The sequence below is a fragment of the Nanorana parkeri genome, unplaced genomic scaffold (assembly GCF_000935625.1).
Source record: "Nanorana parkeri isolate BGI_ZX_2015 unplaced genomic scaffold, ASM93562v1 scaffold791, whole genome shotgun sequence".
Classification (NCBI taxonomy): domain Eukaryota; kingdom Metazoa; phylum Chordata; class Amphibia; order Anura; family Dicroglossidae; genus Nanorana; species Nanorana parkeri.
This window is the reverse complement of record NW_017307059.1, coordinates 494,277-513,560: the sequence shown is the minus strand read 5'-3', so window position 1 is coordinate 513,560 and position 19,284 is coordinate 494,277. Positions and strand designations below refer to the sequence as shown.

Sequence of the window (19,284 nt, the reverse complement as noted above, 5' to 3'; positions counted from 1 at the left end):
TATATGTAATAAAAATACCTGTTGATTTTACCAGAAATCTTGCACCTCCCTACCTGTGCACAATGAGAGTTTATGGAGAGGAGAGTGTGGGGGGAGATGAGAAGGGGTCTGTGTAGTTTGTAATTCATCAGAAATTAAGAAGACAGGGCTGACACCACATGCTTAGGAATTCAGAGCTGTGTTGTCTTGTCAAAGAGGAAGGTAGAAGTATAGTACATTTATGGCACATCAAGAGGTGTTTGCTGTACTTGCAGCACTTTTAAAGAGATAAAACATTAGGAAAACGTTTTTTCCTTTACAAATGCTTTAGGTGTTGTCTCTCATAGACATTGAGCTGCCCAGCAGCAACAAGATGACTAATCTCACTTTCACCACACTATTATTTTTCTTATCTTATCTCTATAACTCCTGCAAGATTAATCTCCTAATTAAGCAAAAGTCTAACTTTTGATATGGTGGTGCAAAAAACGATCTTTGAACGGAATTAAGAGCACATTAAAAAAAGCTCCAGTATAATCCCATTCTGACTGTTGGGTTCACAAGGATATCTCCCAAGACATTGTAAATGAAGTCATTTGCAATCTGCCACTTGCCTCTGGTCTTTACCGTATGTTATCCTGCACAAAACATTGACAATAAAAAAGGTAAAATGCATTAGGCTATATCCAAAGGTAACAAAGTCAATTTTGAGCTTGTGTCCATGAGTAAATGCGGCTTGCTTTCAGGTGCATTCAGCCTTCATTGAGATCAGTTTGAGTCTGAGATTATTCAAGGTTTACTGACATACCTGCAGTTGACTTTATTCTGGTCTGTGTTTTCCCTCATTCCAAGCTGCATGAACCTGCTTCAAGCTGCTTTTGGATTCCTGTTGATGTGAGCAAAAGCCGTTAAAGTGTATCTAAACCCAAACACAAAAATGTAACATATTGCAGCTTGTCAATACCCAATGGTGGTGGCTGCATTTGTTTTCTTTTTTTTTCCCCCTTTATTTTCACCTGGTGACCTGGCTAGTAACACACTTTTTGTCTCAGGGTGACTCTGTGGAGGAGCAATAAAGCCACCCTTGGATACAGCATTGTCACCCTGTGGGGAGGGTAGTGTTAGGTGTACTACTACTAGCAGATTTAGATGGACTTGACTTACAAATTAAATCAGAACTCCAGATTATACTTTTTAAGCAGTTACAGCAACAGTTTTTTTTCTTTTTTTGCATAAAGACTTTACATAAATGAATAAAGCTGACCATTATCAGCTGGGGCGTAACTATAGATTATGGGGCGCCATAGCCACATTTTCAAGTGGCCCCAAAGCAACCCCTTAAAATCTAAATCAAATACGGTAGCAGGAGAGCTATCTGCATACTCTCCTCCTGTACATGTGCATTCTCTCCTCCCGTACATCTGATGTCAGCTCTCCTTGATTGGAAATGTCATAGTGGTTACAGGGTCAACAGCAACTTCTGCAATTCTTCATGGGGCCTCCTTCCACCCCCAGTCCCCATAGCAGTTGCATGGGCTGCTATGACTATTGTTACGCCATTGATTGTAAGCACCCCTGTCAGTATTTAAATGGTTTGTCTCAACCCTGTAGCGTTTGGTCTGTTAAAGGTATTTGAAAATTAACAGACTTACTGGCCGGATCACTAGATGAAAATAAAGGAAAGAAGCCTTAAGAAAAAATGCACACTCCACATTTAAGGATTGATTAAATTGTTTTTTGGGGTTTCTATGCGCTTTAATCAGTTTAGTAAGGGGATTAATAAAAAAAAGTGTTTTGCTACTGAAAAGTTGGTTGTCAGAACAACCTGTGTTGCTGATGTGCAATCATTTTACTCAGTTGTCAGGGTGTCAGCATCTTCCTCTGGTGCAGAGTTTGTATGTGAAATGTTACAGTAATGTTAATCTCTCATCAAGGGATTGATAAGGAGCCGAAGCCAGAAAACTTTCGTCTAGAGGAAGCTGATTTCAGAGAAGAGCTCTCAGATGGGCAAGTCTTGGCCAACACCTTGTACCTTTCTGTGGATCCTTACCTGGTAAGCTGGTAGCACATTCAGAGTGACACCCGATAGCACATTCAGAGTGATATGCTTATTTTAAAATATATACCTGAACCCAAGAACAGAAGTGTAATATTTTGCAGCTTCCTGGTCCTTAGATGTGGTGGCTGCACTCGTTTCCATTTTTCCGGTTACGAACATTTTCAGCAACTAGAGAAAATACCTGATCATTCAGAAATGCAGTGCCCTTGTCACTTCTGTGAGAAAAAATGGAAGAAAAAACAGTGTTATCCTACTTCTGTAAACTACTAATCCAGTCATCCTCTGTGTAATAAAGATGAAAAAAGGCAGACATTGAAGCCCAGCAATGGCCCCATCCACAGATACAGTGGAGGAGTGAGCATAGCCAGCCAGGGACAGGCAGTGTGTAAATCGCATGATCACCAGGTGAAATTAAAGGGAAAAAAAGCCTAGGAAACAGGCAATTACTCTAAGGCCTATTAAGCTGAAATGTATTTTTGGGGGAGTTTAGATATGCTATAAGTTACGTTTTGTTATTTACTGCATACACACTGAAATCCAAGACACACAAACTAGTTTAGAATTCTAACAAATATGAGAGCTTGTTTTCTGTGTCTTCTGGTAGAGTTTGTAAGTCAATGTAAAATATATATGGTTCTTCCACTGATCTTATGTAGACATCATAATCCAATCTTTCACATCTAAGAGCCAATGTTCTCCCTTTTCATTTATGGTCACTCCATGGGCCAATCTGACAAATTTATGAGTTCGTGTTTTTCCATTGACTCTCTGTAAAATTAATTAGCCAATCTGTTAACTCTAAGCTCCCGTTCACACCTAGACATTTTGTCGCGCACCAAAACGCTCAAGACAAGGAATCTCATTTGCTTGTCTTGAGAAGTGATTGTCCGAACACCCCCGTGTTCGGTTTGAATCCGAACTTTCGAACATGGGAAAAGTTTGAATTCAAACTCGAACTCAATGCAAGTCTATGGGGGTAGAACTAATATTGATAAAGTTCTTGTTAATATTTATTTTTGTAACTTTATTCTGCATAAAACAGTGTCATTTATAAGGTTATTTAAGAGGGTGTGTTTAGGGGAGAGTTAGGGCCGGGGCAGGGTAGGGGTTAGGTGGGCAACTGGTGGCGAGTAACTCTTAAGGCCTGGCTAGTAGCTCAGGACTTGAAATTTTGACCCCCTTCTTTATACTAAATGCTGATACTGGCGCTTTACATTTTTAAACACAAGCGGCTGCTGTAAGGTCTGCCTACAGCGGTGGCCGCACATGAATTCAACGATTAAGAGGTTACGCAAAATGTCTTAAACAGGAAGGGGTGGGGCAATTTTAGATGGGGGGGTGCCAAAATACACCACTGCCCAGAGCAAGAAGGTTGAGCAAGGCATTACTGAAGTCTCACAGTATGCAATGATGGTTTCTTTATTTGTAATGCAAATTATGTTCCTTCCTCTGGTAAGATCGATGCAGAAATGTGCAGATGTCATGGAGAAGCACTGTTATGTTGCGCTTTATTGGTCCCACCTTTTTTTTTTCCTTAGCGCTATTGCATGAATGAAGAATCGGCTGGAAGTTACCTTCTGGTGTGGAAGATCTCTGAAGTTCTTTCCAGTAACGGCATTGGAGTGGTTGAGCAAAGCAGAAGTAGCCAGTATAAAGTTGGGGATATCGTCTCACATTTTAACTGGCCCTGGCAGACAAAGTGCATCTTGGATGGCAGCTCACTGAAAAAAGTAATTCTTGTTCAACCCAGTCCCCCTGAAAGTACTAATTACATTTTATATGTAATCTTTGTGTTTCGTAAGGTTATCCATTAGCTGTAGTTATTTATTTAAATCTACAAGTGGAACCCCAGGCAATTTTTATAGCTTTGGATAGAGTGGTAAAGGATTGCAACTGCTTTTCCATTCCTTTTTGCCCATTGGGGAGATTTTCCAGATACCCAAAGCATTTTTATTTTTTTGGGAGTTGTTTCCGTGTGTGTTCTTGGCTCAACATTCTTAAAGAACAATAAAAACTAATAAACACATCATCACACAGCACAAAAGTTAGCTCTGATGTAATATAAATCACTAATATATTGAAACTTGTATTCTTTCTTTTAAACACAGCTGGACCCCAGTCTTGTGGATGGACACCTATCTCATTACCTGGGTCTTCTTGGAAGTACTGGCTTGACAGCTCTACTTGGTATAAAGGAACAAGGTCATGTGACCCCTGGAGCTAATCAGACTTTGGTGGTTAGCGGTGCTGCTGGTGCTTGTGGTTCATTGGCTGGGCAGGTAAATTATATGTTACTGTGAAAGAAGATGAAGGGGTGTATTTAGAAACCTCCTGCGAAACACTATGAATGTTCGTTCTGTGCGGATAAAGGCAAAAACACATTTCTTTAGTATATTTTCTTTTCAGGTTGAATATAAAGTAATGTAATGCTGCATTATGGCGAGGAGATGGAGCTGAGGAGTATAGGAAATAAATACTTATCAACAATTTCTGCAAATTGTTTATAAATAGACCATGCCTTGTTGCAACCTATCTGTCTTGTGTATTTTTTGGTGTCTCAGAGCAATGTCAAAACCCAAAATTGGGTGGCAGTTAAAGAAATCGCCTTTAATTTAGACAGTTCCATCTGACATTGTGCTGGTCTCCTAAATAGTTTTCTATACCTATACAGATATATTTTATGTCTTTCTTCAAATCCTCCATAGATCGGTCGCCTTCTTGGCTGCTCCCGTGTTATAGGGATCTGCGGAACAAATGAAAAATGTGCAGTTTTGACCTCGGAGTTGGGTTTTGATGGGGCTTTGAACTACAAGTTGCCAGGACTTGCATACAAGCTAAAAGCCTGCTGTCCAAATGGTGTGGACATCTACTTTGATAATGTTGGTGGAGAAATCAGTGACATCGTTATCAGTCAGGTATGTAGATCTATGTATGCTTTATGTATTTAAAAGTTTGCTAATGCAGGGCAAAGCAACAGGTTTACTTAAAATCCCCCCCTTCCCCACCTCACCCACCCCTATCTTGCTGCTTATACAGGTGAAACTCGAATAATTAGAATATCGTGCAAAGTTCATTTATTTCACTAATGCAACTTAAGAGGTGAAACTAATATATGAGATAGACTCATTACATGCAAAGCAAGATAATTCAAGCCGTGATTTGTCATCATTGTGATGATTATGGCTTACAGCTCATGAAAACCCCAAGAACCCCAAATCCACAACCTCAAAAAAGTAGATTATTACATGCAATCAATAAAACAAGGATTGTACATAGAACAATATCGGACCTCTGAAAAGTACAAGCATGCATATGTACTCAGTACTTGGTTTGGGCCCCTTTTGCAGCACTTACTGCAATTACTTTTGCACGATATTCTAATTATTCGAGTTTCACCTGTATACAACTCTACATTCACCGCTCTGCTCAATAGTTCACCCAACGTAGTGAATCCAAACAGGTTGACTTGCAGTTCATGGAGGGATGACTATCTTCCTGTCCTCATGTGACAGTACTTGGACATGGGACAGAGTTACATGCTTTTCAGCAAGGATGAACATACCCATAGTGCAAACTGTGCAGCTAAAAAAGGGCCCTCAGGAACTCAGGGGCCCATTTATGTTAGATGTGGCTCAACTGGGTGCTGGGAACCTTCCAACTGTCACCTAGACATGGCTCACTTGTTAGTAGCTGTCATTTCATACACAATGAATATGTATTTCACCTGGTCAATAGCTGCATGGGCAGAAAGGGTCAAAAACTGGTCTTGCACAGAGGCCCCTTGATAATGCTGTCTGCTTCTACTCTCCAGGTGTTTCACAGCACTCTGGGGTGGTGAGGGTGGGAAGGCGAGTATAAGTGAAAGCAGGAGGGCGGCAATTAGGTGAACCTGTTATAATTTGATCCCTCTTTTCAAATTGGAATTTCTATATGTACATGTGTTACCATTAATGTTAATTACATATGCATGCTGAGTTTCTTGCACAAAAACAGCACAGCATATTTGATGTGTTGGATTGTTCTGAATTCAGTTAAAAGTTTAATGGTTCTATCTTCCCATAACACATACTAAAATGGTAAGATTGCAAATGAGCATGCCAAACATTTTCGGCTGGGTAGCAGCCTGGACTATAATTTCCTTTTCAGGTGTCTTGTGCCGTATTTGTTCTCACTGGAGTTGTTTAACAAGCATGCTGACAGTGCTGTGTGCCATAATGATCGGTGTACCCTATAGTGGTTACCAATACATTTATGAACTGACATCATAAAACATGAAGAAAATGTAAAGCCCAATGGAAGCCTCTGTATTTATTACTGTAAGGCAGTCAGGCTGCATATCCAGCAATAAATAATGCAGTGGCCTGAGTCTCCATAGGTCCAACCCCCTCCCTTACACAGTGCTCCAATGAACTCCCTGTGCTGGCAGCACACTGGGGGGTTGGACTGCTGCTTTCACACATAATGCAGTGGCCTGAGTCTCCAGAGGTCCAACACCCTCCCTTACACAGTGCTCCAATGAACACCCTGTGCTGGCAGCACACTGGGGGGTCGGACTGCTGCTTTCACACATAATGCAGTGGCCTGAGTCTCCAAAGGTCAATAACACTCCCTTACAAAGTGCTCCAATGAACACCCTGTGCTGGCAGCACACTGGGGGGTCGGACTGCTGCTTTCACACATAATGCAGTGGCCTGAGTCTCCAGAGGTCCATCACACTCCCTTGCACATTGCTGCAATCAACAGCGTTCACGTTTGCTGAGCAGTGCTATTGAATTGAGCAGTGTGCAGGGGGAGCCGGGGAGCCGGGCCTCTGTTTGTGAGAGCAGTGGTCCGACTCTCCATCGTGCTGTAGCACTTGTAATGAATAGTTATAGTGCAGCACTAATAATAAATATCAAGCCTTAAATTGGGCAATTAAATCTAGTACCCATTTCACAAACATTACAGATATATAATCTATAATGAGTACTTACTATTGTTTCCATTTACAACAACTTGTTGTACTGCCTCTTGAGGACACCACCTTGTGCAAATAATGTAGTATAATGTATTCATGTAGATTTCATGTTCTGTTCTCCATAAATCTCTTTTTTTTAGCACTGCAGTTAACACACTGAACATATTTTATCTGTTCTGCACAGATGAAGAAAAACAGTCACCTTGTTTTATGTGGTCAGATCTCCCAGTATAACAAGGGTGCTGCTTTTGCTATTGACCCCCAAACTGAAACCACCTTGAAAGATTGTAACATTACAAGGTTAGTGTTTCTCATTGTGTATAGATAAGGGTATGTACTTTTTTGTGTAGCCTTGCAGTTGCAGGCAGCGATGATATTGCACCATCTGCTTTCGTTTTTCAATAGCTGCTTCCTAGTTTCTGTTGATTGCATGTGTTTCGTACAAGAAAGGAGAAAAAAAAACACTTTGCAGTCTGATACACACTGGGTGAATCTGATATTTCTCTGGAAAACTAAGTTCAGTGATTTATCTTCAAGTGATACTAAACTCAGGACATAACTCTCAAAAGTGCATTCAAGCACCCTATTAACAAAAATCTTATTTGTGTATCACTCAGGTGTAGATCCTCAAATCATCTCTTAATTCATACTGACACTGTCCTTCCTTCTGGAGGGTGGCTACTTTTGTTCCCCCATGGTCCCCCGCTCCAAGCTCACTCCTGTGATAGACTACAATTGCAATACAAATTAGTAAACTAAATGTGAGATTGTAGTCCATCATGGGAGTGAGCTTGGATTTGGTGGCTACTTTACGACACACACAGGGACCATGGAGAACAAAAGTATCCACCCTCCAGAAGGAAGGACAGTGTCAGCACCAATTCAGAGATGATTTGAGGATCTACAGCTGAGTGATACTCAAATAAGCTGCAGTTTGGTTAATAGTTAAGGCACTTGAATGCATGCTTTTAAGATTTAACTCCTGAGTTTACTATCACTTTAACTGCACCAAAATTTGTGATTTGGTTCTGCTGGTTTCCTAATCCAGACATCCCTGTTAGTTCTGACCTCACATTTCTATTGCAATTAAGGTGCCCATACACTGTGCGATTATCGCACGAAATCCCGCGATCGTACGATAATCGCAAAGTGTATGGAAAAAAAAACGGACGCACGTCTTTTGTCTAAGGAGCATGCTAGAAAACCAGCCGAGAATCGTACGATTTTCGGCTGGTTTTTAGCATGCTCGGGAGACAAATGCCGAATGGGCCGGTGTGCGCACGCGCACACTGCCCGTTCAGCATTGCGGTCATCGGAAGCCCGCCCCTAAGGGGGGGCGGGCTTCCGATGATCGCAAGTACGATCTGCCTGTCCAAGATGGGCAGATCGTACGTTTTTTAAATTACTTTACAACCATCGCAAGACTAAGGTCTTGCGATGGTTGTAAAGTGTATGGTCACCTTTATACTAATACAGCTTGGCCAAGGCCTATTGCAGCTTGTGATTTGAATAGTGAAGCAGCAATAACTTACTGATGAGGTCAGACCTGTGCTCTTTCCTCCAATCAGTTTTCCTCCTGCATTGTGCATCTCCTTCCTTTTTTGCTGTACAGAGAATTACAGGAGGGTATTCTAAAGACAAACTGAGCCACTCTATAAAAAAAAAAATCCAGCTTTACCTTCACTCTTGCACAGGTGTGCACTGAAATGGCTCATTCCGATTTCCTTGCACTACGAGATTCTCATTCTGTGCCAAACCTTCTAATGTACTGGGCTTTACTGGTGCCAAGGCAGCTCTGAATATTCTTGCAAGCCCTGTGTACCCAAAGGCCATATATACATGCAACAATAAACACAGAGCACACTGGATAGAGCCAGTAATAGAAAAAAACACTTTAATAAATGTAAAGGATAAAACTGCACTTACAAAAAAAGGACTTGATGGGGACATATCACCAAGACAAATCATCCAGAGAAATGTCAGGTCACACCGGCAGATGAAAAAACTCTCTCAATGAGTAGCTGGCAGTAGGAGAATGTGCAAGCCAAGGTGGATTCACTGTGGTGGACCCTGGGATAACCAACAGGAAGAAAAATACAAAGATATCCCAAGCTAGTATAGAAGGGGGACCAAAGTTGCCGATGTATTAAGTACTGGAGCACATTTTTTTAAAATGGGAGGCCATAGTTTGAAATACATATGTTAAGACAACGCATAGAGGTCTATTTATAAACAATTTTCATGGCCCTTCACCCTGCAAATATCTGGGAATGTTTGTTTTGGTGACGAACGCCCCGAAAAATGTTCTTAATACATAATCTTTTCCAGTTCAAGTGTATAATAATACAATATTGCATTATGGCCACTAGATGGCGCTGAGGAGCCTAGGAAATGCATACTTTTTTATGCTGAGGAGCCTAGGAAAAGCTTTTTTTCATATGCTCCTCATCACCATCTAGTGGCCAAAATGTAGTATTAAATGACAATACATTAGAACTGAAGAAAATCTACAAAGAACATTTTTTTTGTGTGGCATTATTCGTCCAAAACAAATGATCACAGATATTTGCAGGGCAAACTGTGAATTGTTTATAAATAGACCCCAAAAGTGTGAATAGCCCCTTAACATTACTAATTAACACTTTTGAAGGAAATCTAAATTAAAATAATTGTATTAGGCCTCCATCATTAACTTAATCTGAAAATGCTAGTTGCCTGGTTGTCATGCTTACCCTCTAACGTCAGTGCTGTCTGAGCCAATGACCCTTAACAAGTATACAGATATGTTCTGACTCAGCAGCTGCATGCTTGTTCCAGTTCACTAGATCAGAAAGTAGTGAATTCAGAACTATCCAGATAGTTAGCATATTTAGGAGAAGCAATGGTAGCCTACATTTTTTCTCTCAGAACAAGTTTCCTATAAGTACAATTTATAGAGTAGCTCACTTTCTATCAAAGTACTTGTTTTCTATGGCAGGGTGGTGCATAGCAATATTGCCAGTTGAGAGAAGGGAGCTTGGATTACAGTAGCGTCCCCTTTGTAATTATGTGTTGGAATTAATATATGACAGACACGATAGAATTTAATTACTGGTCTTCTTTATGTTTTGTACAGGGAACTATTTTTGCTCCTGAACTATACAGATCAGTATGACTCTGCCAATCTACAACTCATTGAATGGCTGAGAGCAGGAAAGCTGAAGGTATGAAAAATCAGGAGGTCACTGACATCCTCTAGTTATTGTAAGAGAGAGATACAGGAGCTCACATTTATTTGTTAAACATGAGACTTCCGTAAAATGGTGCTACTGATACACAAGAGCAGTTTGATTCACTTGCTTAATGCAGCTAAGGTTTGTATTCCCCTGTGTTGCAAACAGACCTCTCTGCCTTCCCTCACTCTGTGGTGTACAAATATCCAAAAACTGTGTCATGGAGGAACTAACTGTGGCTCTTAAGCAACAAGGTGACAACTTGGGAACACTTGGCACTATTGGCTGGACTTTACCTTCTCCACGTAATATGGGGACCTTCTTGGCTCCGAGTAGTTTTGTGGTCCTCTTGAATGGTTTAGGTCCGGATACCAGTTCCAACCCTGTTTGCTGGTTCGGACTGTCTCTGGTGAAGCGGTTGCCCATTTCTCATTGCTGCTTCCACTCGCTGTCTTACCTTGAGGAGAGGGGCAGACCTGTGTGTTGGTAGTCTGATGCCTTCTATTTGCTTCTTCCTTTTGGTATCTCCTCTTCTTCTCCTTTACCCTGCTTCTCTCCTTTTCTTCTTCCCCCTAATTATTTTTCTCCTTCTTTTCTGCAATGTATTTTCTTTCTGTCTGTTCCCTTGTTATTCATTGGGTTTTAATAGGTAGAAAAGATAAAACTAGCCCAAGGAGTACTTCTAATTCTCTGGATTGACTACATAAGTTGTCTGGTGATGGACATCCTTGCTATGTTTCAATAATTGCCCGGTTCTATGGGTGCCACTTTGTATTTTTCTGAACTATATTGTATTGTACAGGTTCGGTTAACTGCACCCTGTGTATTACCCTTGGATGACTGTCCAAATGTATGTGTACTCCTTAGCGGCTGTTCTAAATAAAGAATTTACAGAAAAAAATAAAAATTACCCCTACCCCACCACTATAGAGCATACCGCTAGTATGAATACTTACCTTCAGCCCCAACCCAGCAATATTCATTGACTGTGGCTCCTAGTCAGAGCCACGCCGCTTTTTGCTGAACAGTGCATGTTTGCCACAGTGCCACTTGTTCCTATGGGATTGTCGTTCTGCCAGTGAGAGTACATGTGCATTATGAAGCGGCCATTTTCAAGAATAAGACTCCTGGCAGGGTTGCCCAGTGAAGATCCCTAGATTGGGGCTCAAGGAAAGCAAATGTCCTATACACTCGGGGGTGGGGGAATTATTTAAGAACATTTAAACAAAGGTACAGTTGTCCTTTAAAAGAGCCATTAACCACAACATTCCCCCCGGTCACCTATTATAAAAAAAAACTTTATTTGGACACATCTATTATTATACTACTAAATGTGTACACCCCATGTTTTCCAAACACACATTATGTGTTTAAACAACCATAAATAGCGGTTAATATCTATTTGATATGATTTAATAATTGCCAAAAGTATAGTTAAGGTCCTTTTAATTATAAGCTGTAGTACTGTACCCTTCCTTACTCATCAGATGCACCCCCTCCGGAGTACAGGCACTGCAGGTTCAGAAGCTCTGGTTTAAGGCTTAGGAGATAGTGGTGTTCTTTAAAGGAATGTATTTTAGTGAGCACAGTCTGCACTGGGTGTTCCTCATTTTCTGCAATAGATGAAGCAAATATCACAGCTGCTGGTTACTTTTCCCAGCATATTCTCTCCTATCATACATTATGTACTGCTGAACCTGTTCTTAGAAATACAGTGTGACATATTTCAAGATGCAGAAAGACATAATCTGCGTGTGCAGCAAGCCATTCTAGGAATGTATCAAGAAAATTTCATCCTCACTAATCATCTCTGCTAGCTGTATGTATCTGATTACCATGACCTATTGTAAAGGCACACAGAGACATTAGATGACCGATGCACAGTCTGGCTTTTATTAACAATTGCCGTGTATAGCCACCATTACATTTGAACAGACACTCCCTGCTGATTGATCTTGGGATAATATCATCCTCCCTGCCCCCTTGGCTAAGGTTTCATCTTCACAATGCACATATACATGCACACTAATGCACATCTTTGCACTAAATGTGCAGCTAAGAAGATTAGGAGGCCCAGGTGAGTATATTTTATTATTTGAGCCCCTAGACCAAAATGATCACTGCAGGGTAGCCCCACTGAAAGGGTTACTGTGACGGACCCCCGTACTCAGGATGAGTATGTCCGCCGCTGTCTTCTTCCTTGCTGAGGAGATATTGCAACCCGAAGATCCTTAGCTCCCAGTTTCCCCAGTCACTAGCCAAGGCTTGAGTGTAGGTGAAACAAACTCTGATTTATTGAGAAACTGCACAAACTTTTATACAGAAAGTGATCAGATCAGAATATAATCCCATCACATCCCCCCTCCCCTCCCCAGAAATCCTGTCTTCACAACACCACAGGTGTCCACCTGCTGAATAGCTCCAGACAGCCATAGCAGGAACCTGGCCAGAATGTCATTGTTCTGAGCTCCCTCAGAGAACAATGGGAGATAACGTGGGATGGTGCTGATAGTCTTTCCATAACCAAGTCACACAGCATAACACACTCAAACATAACTCAACACCAATACACATTTAACTTATAAACTCATCACCATGTCGTCACAGTTACATTTTTAGATTCCTTGAGTTTCTCTTTAAACTATGTATAGAAGCAGGAGTGGACAGAGCATTGGTGCAGACTGTGCAGCTGTACAAGTGGTCACTGGGATTAAGGGGCCCATTTACATGAGATATTGGCTGGGCAGATGCTGGGACATAGACCTTAAACACTGCTTACTTCTAGTGTCAGAGAGAACAGGGCAACACTCTTCATAATGCCCTATGTTTCTGGTTCCCAAAGGGTGTCAGACAACAAGCATCTCCTTCACTCCTTGCCTAACCAGGACTGAGATATGTGTAATGCTTCTCTCATCTCCTATTGATGCCATTTGGGCAAGAGTTAGGAATGAAACACACTTTCCCACTGTGGTTCATTGCAGAACAGTGCAACACAGCTTCTGTAAATGTAACGCATTCATCTGCACTGTGGTGCACTAAGTTGGCACTTTGGTGGGTTGTCAGCCTATTCATTTGAATAGGCTGCCCTAATACAAAGCACATTGACCAGCATTAATGGACGTGCATTAAAGCAAAGCCTTAAGACATCCTGTCCAAATTGGCACTTCAGTGAATGGGCATTTAATGTCTGAACCTAGTTGCCTATTATAGTATCAGTATACACACAGGGAAAAGGTATTTGAACATTGGCATTATTTGAAGTTGGGGGCCAAAAAAGTGTTCCTGCCCTTTTGCTTAATGTTTAACGCTCTATAGAAACAACATAATCTATTAATGTTTTCTTTCTCTTGTCTCTTGGACAGGCTAAGGAAACTATTGTTGATGGAATAGAGAACACAGCAGGTAAGAATGGAGATCTTGTTTTAAAGTGTACTTCAACTTTCACAGTTAATTTTGAGAAACCTCCTCTATATGTTTGTTATGTGTTTCTATTCACACAGCGTACCTAAAAATATATTTAAAAAAAATATTTCTTACTTTTCTTACCCTTCTTCTTACCTAGTTGTTTCTTTGGAGCAGGCCTTTGGCCATACTGCAAGCTATTCTGAACAATTTAAAAATTAATGTTGAGGGGGACCAAGTGGGGACAGACTCTGTTTTCTCTCATTAACATTCAATGCAGAACACAAGTCTTGAGATCTGTAAACCTTTGTTAGGACAGACAGTGTCCAAATCTAGTTTACCATTGATAATGGAATGTGTCAGTACTGCCAATCAGCATGGAGCCGGCCAAACAGCATGGAGCCAGCTTCCCATGCAATCAAGAAGCCATTGGCCGGGAAGCCAGCTTAGTGCTAGCGGAAGTACCGGGAACGGTGCTCGGTAGCGGTGAGTACCAAAAGATAAATATCGGTACTTGTACTCAATACGGAAAAAACGTGGTGTGAATTGTCACCATCCATGACAAGGCAATTGCCTTGTCTGGCGTTTGGGATGCACTGAAAAAAATGGCCAGCGCAATCCCAACTCAGATGGTGTGAATGAGCCCCCAAACATTGCGCTGACAAGGGCTTAAATGCCTGAAAAAGCTGTGCAAAAGTTGTTTCAAAAGGCTCTCTAGCATTGGGTGCATCTATGCTATAAGCCAGCAGTTGCATACTTGGTCACCTGCACAATAAAGTGGAAATAAACTGTTTAGAATTTTTTTCGCAGAGCATACTTGCACATTTGGGCACACTTAGATTAAAAGTGTGCCCTTCCTCACCGCTGTTGGATCAATCTTCGGTCCTCAGCGCTGTCCCCTGCTGCCGCCATGTCCGCCACCAATGCTTCTCGGAAGTCGTCTTCGTCCATCGGGTGGCCACTGATGATGTAACTCTTGCGTATGCGCACAGATGATGCATCCTCTTTGCATGTCTCTTTTGCAAAAAATAAATCCCTACCGCCCCCTCCCCCCCTGCAATTTTGTATATTTTTAACTTTACTTCTGCTTTAAGTACTGATTTAACCAATAAAAAATAAATCAGAAGCGCCAAACGTTGACCAACAAGTGAAGGATAGTTGCGGGTGAGGATTACTAGGGGTGCTGCCCCACTTCAGCCTGGGAAGCTGCAATACTGTGGGAGAAAACAAAAGAGAAGGGCGCCCACCCTAGTGTATTTCTTACTTTCTTACCCTTATCTCAATATACAATATTAAAAAGAATCTACACTAGGGTGGGCGCCCTTCTCTTAAGTACTGATTTGCTTAGCCCAACCACCACCCTTAAATAAAAGAAGTAAAAACCCTTTTTTTAAACTTCTAAGTACCTGAGTAATGATATGTGAATGTCTTCTCTTTTAAAAATGCATTCTGTATTTTACCAAGTTTTATTAATGTGACCTGCTGAGTGTGACAAGGATAATGGATTTTACCCTGTATTCACACCAGGGTGTCTGTGTTTTTAGGCTTCTTTGTAAAAGTATTTTAATGCATGTCTACATGTTTTTTTGAAGTGGTTTGGAGTGTTTTGCAGGTATTCAGCTTCAGATGTTTTTCCATTTGGCCCAACTTGGTCCATCTGTAAAATCATTCTCAAAACCCGTAAAAAAAACCTCCAAAAACTTCTCAAAAAGCACTTGTGATGCGCATTGTAAACCATTTCCATTGAATTCCTTGTAAACAAAACACTCAAATCTGCCTGAAAAGAAGCTCATGTACTTTTTCAAGCTACGGATGTTTTGCTACAAGGGACAGAATGCTTAGGTTTGAACAGGGGCCATACAAAACAATGGGATTCCTTGTGTCCTAGTGCTTCCCTGGGGCAGGGACATAAGAATTATATTATTATTATTATTATACAGGATTTATATAACGCCAACAGTTTGCGCAGCGCTTTAAGAATACATAAGAAATACAAAACATATTTGTTCTTTGTTATTTGTCCAAATATTTCACTAACTCCTGTACAATAGATGAATAATAAATGAAAAAACTCAATTTATTGCTAAAGATTCCAACACATATTATATGACAATTGTTTGGTATACATTTTTACAGCTTGGAGACACCACTCATGTCTTGGTTAGAATTGTTTGGCTTAGATTCAGTTGTTCTTCTCTCCCATTATAACCGTTGCGTAGTTGTTATGTGTCATCTAAACATGTTTCAGTGAGAAAAAAACATTAGTTCTGAGGTTTGATCATTTCGTTTTAACAAATAGTGAACAAAAAAACAAGCTATGCAAAAAGAGCTATTGGAACTGATAGCGGTGACAGCGGGGTTGATTTACTATAGGCAGATAGGCTGTTCACTTTGATAGGGAATGTGCACTTTACAGGGGAAGTTTTTTTCAACGGGTGCCAATGCAAGGACATCTGAAAATGAATGGGTGTGAATGGGATCAGTTCATACCAGTGCGTTGCACTGCCCTCTGTTAAAGAAAAGTTAAGCGGGCTCAGCACACGCAACAGACTGGTGTGAACTGCTAATGCATGTCAATACAATGCAGAACCAATACCTTATATGGCTTAGTGTAACAATTAAACCAAAAAAAATAAAAAAACAACCCCCCCCCACCCGAGAAAACAGAACGCATCGGATGTCAATGCACTATGCTTACTCACCATTTTGCCTCCTATTCTGGTGTGAATGCACCCTTAATGTAGGGCTATGGACTCTGCATTAGATGTGATGACTTCCGCTGCCCCCTGACTGCTGGAATGGAGGGAAGAAGAGGCTCCAAGTGCCAATCTTGTAACCAGCATTAGTGGGGATCACATAAGTAAAACTGCTTTGGAAAATCCCCCCCCCCCCAGACAACATATGTCAGTCCTTGCAGTGCGGGGAGTAGCCCCACTGCAAGGGTAGCTTTTTTTATACCCAGAGATATATTTTAAAGTTAAAACTTAAAGTACACCTGTGCCCAGGTCATGCACACTTAAAGATTTACATATTCGGAATAAGCATTAAAAGCACTTTAACCAGTTGACATCCGCTCCTATATGTGAAACACCCGGTAACGGGTGTGTGCAACGGTCGGGTCTTTTCTGCCCGTGCGTGCCCGCGCGCGAGCAGAAAAAAATTGCCGTCTGGAGACGGCAACCCGCCAATGCTGCAGTGCCGTCCGTACGTTTTTTTACTACGGGCGGACGGCAAGAGGTTAAAACAAGCCCTCATTCATATCTGTGTCTATAAGTATTGTGCATAAATGTAATGTTTAGAAGCCATAACACAGTTACTGAAATAGCCTGGCGCAATCTGAGAAAAAAACAAGGCTTGGTCAAGGTCATATTTAGAAATCATATTGCCTTGGGCTCAGAGGCATACCTAGACTTTTTGCTGGTGGTATATGCCATAAGGAAGTACCTGAGGCGCTGTAGGGGTGTGTGGCCAGATATCACCGGTTACCAGGAGCTAAGCGGGACACCGGGCATAGCGTAAGAGCTGGGCGGGGAAATGCGTATGGCCTTTACACATCTCCTCGTCTGGCTCTAAGCAACCTGGGAGGCTCTGGCCGAAAAGGGGGTGGCAGGCACATTGTGTACACACCGCTCTGCTTGTCCTTCCCCCCCTCCATATGACCCACAGACAGGCCTTGGGCTACTTCATTGTAGGGACAGTCCTGCTTGGACTTTCTGGAATTATGCCCTTCTGGACAAGCGCTACCTCCCATTACAGGTTGAAATTATTTTGGTAAAAATTAATACTAGAATGTGCTCTTGGAGGCAACATCCAGTCTGATTTATATGGAGCACTACTTTTGTCCAGGGGAGGTAAAAAAAAAAAATAAGGAAATGACGGGGGTCTTATGTGCCATAAACTGTAATTGTTCCAAAAATCTGTGACCATTTGTTTATGAGCATGTTCAAATTGTAGCTGCAAATGGTGGCATGTTTTGGGGTGCAGTTAACAGTAGGCGTGCTCACTGTGGTGTCCCTGGATTTTATTTTAATAATCTGGCAACCTTAGTCTGGTGTATGTAAACATACATTACAATGTACAGCAGCCCAAACCCACCACAGAGTGAAGCAGTTATTTAAAGGCAGCAAGTTTCATACCACACAGAAAGAAGGTCAGCACAGGCAGACGTCCTGCAGTAATAACTGACAGCTGCAGACGTTTGTGGGAGAAGACAAAGACATCTTTCTTCCACTGATCAAAGGAAATATTGAGCAGCATTACTTGCAAAAGAGTACAGTCCTTAGTATAAACCTTTTCCCCACTATCAGAAGCCACATGCAGGCAGTGGCTCTCGTCCTCAGCTATGTACTTGCAGTCTCACCAAAAATGGCCGCCGTACATGGACAGCTAGTGTGGCCATATTGTTGAAGACCAAAGTATGCAGAAAACCACTTGTGTGCACGCAGGTGGATACATTTGACGCATGCGCAGTATTTTTCTTCGGCTGCCTCCTGCGCATGCGTGGCTTGAAGAAAGTTGGTGTTTGGACTGTACGAATTACTGCTGAGAGCTTCTAGGCGACCTTCAGCGCCCACACTGGGGGGCGGATTATAATGAAAGTTCTGTCAGTAACATAACAGGTATGAATACAAAAGACAACTATACCTGCACAGACTGACAATAGACCTTGTTACATAGAAAGTAATCTGCATACAGTATTGTATAGAACACAAAGTTTGTCTGTATAGTAGAAAAGCGTATAAGAGGGGGCAAGCAAGACGTAATTAAAAAGTCTTCACCTAAGGCAGTACAAGTTACATCATTGTTACATCATTGCAGTCTGATTTAGACCATCAGGATAGCTATTCATCATTAGCAGGACATTTGGGGTGAGTGCACAGCCCCAAACAGGTGGAGTGCAATCTCACGGAAAGTTTCTTCTTTTCTATTTTTCTTGTCACTGTTTCGATGGATTTGATTCTTTGTTTGCACTTGAGAGAAAATATTTTTTAGTTGCAAGTTTTAAATTGCGTTTTTTCTATGTTACACTTATCTACCTATAGAAGTGCACTTTGCAATAAATGCACATCACTGCCTTTGCGGCATTTTTCCAGCCACCTTTCAGTTGTCACTTATAGATGTGATCTATTCATTTTGTTTTTCTTATTAATTGGTTTATTCAAGTGCACCTTTTAGCAACATTCACGTTAATGCTTTTGTGACACAATATTTATTCCATAGACACATGGACCACTTTAGCCTATGTCACATGTTGGAATATTTTCACAATGTTGTAGCTTTGCACTGGGGAGGTTAGATAGCGCTGCACACTTACCCTACATCCTATGAGGTCCCAACTTTAACCTCTGGCGGCTTTTTAACCCTAGATCACTGAGGGGATAGTGCGCACCGGAGGCCGGTCACTGAGGGGATAGTGCGCACCGGAGGCCGGTCACTGAGGGGATAGTGCGCACCGGAGGCCGGTCACTGAGGGGATAGTGCGCACCGGAGGCCGGTCACTGAGGGGATAGTGCGCACCGGAGGCCGGTCACTGAGGGGATAGTGCGCACCGGAGGCCGGTCACTGAGGGGATAGTGCGCACCGGAGGCCGGTCACTGAGGGGATAGTGCGCCCCGGAGGCCGGTCACTGAGGGGATAGTGCGCCCCGGAGGCCGGTCACTGAGGGGATAGTGCGC

The 19,284-nt window shown here is 41.8% G+C and overlaps 1 protein-coding gene across 1 annotated transcript in view; it reads left to right on the top strand.

The window, feature by feature from the left end:
- Nucleotides 1–13,903, top strand: part of LOC108793920 (prostaglandin reductase 2-like) — a 15,777-nt gene extending 1,874 nt beyond the window's left edge. The window contains exons 2-9 of the mRNA XM_018564880.1: nucleotides 1,914–2,032; nucleotides 3,577–3,768; nucleotides 4,147–4,317; nucleotides 4,744–4,953; nucleotides 7,180–7,295; nucleotides 10,111–10,198; nucleotides 13,570–13,609; nucleotides 13,890–13,903. Coding sequence (XP_018420382.1) covers nucleotides 1,914–2,032; nucleotides 3,577–3,768; nucleotides 4,147–4,317; nucleotides 4,744–4,953; nucleotides 7,180–7,295; nucleotides 10,111–10,198; nucleotides 13,570–13,609; nucleotides 13,890–13,903 — 950 coding nt within the window. The remainder of the gene's footprint in view (nucleotides 1–1,913; nucleotides 2,033–3,576; nucleotides 3,769–4,146; nucleotides 4,318–4,743; nucleotides 4,954–7,179; nucleotides 7,296–10,110; nucleotides 10,199–13,569; nucleotides 13,610–13,889) is intronic.
- Nucleotides 13,904–19,284: the final 5,381 nt, after the last annotated feature.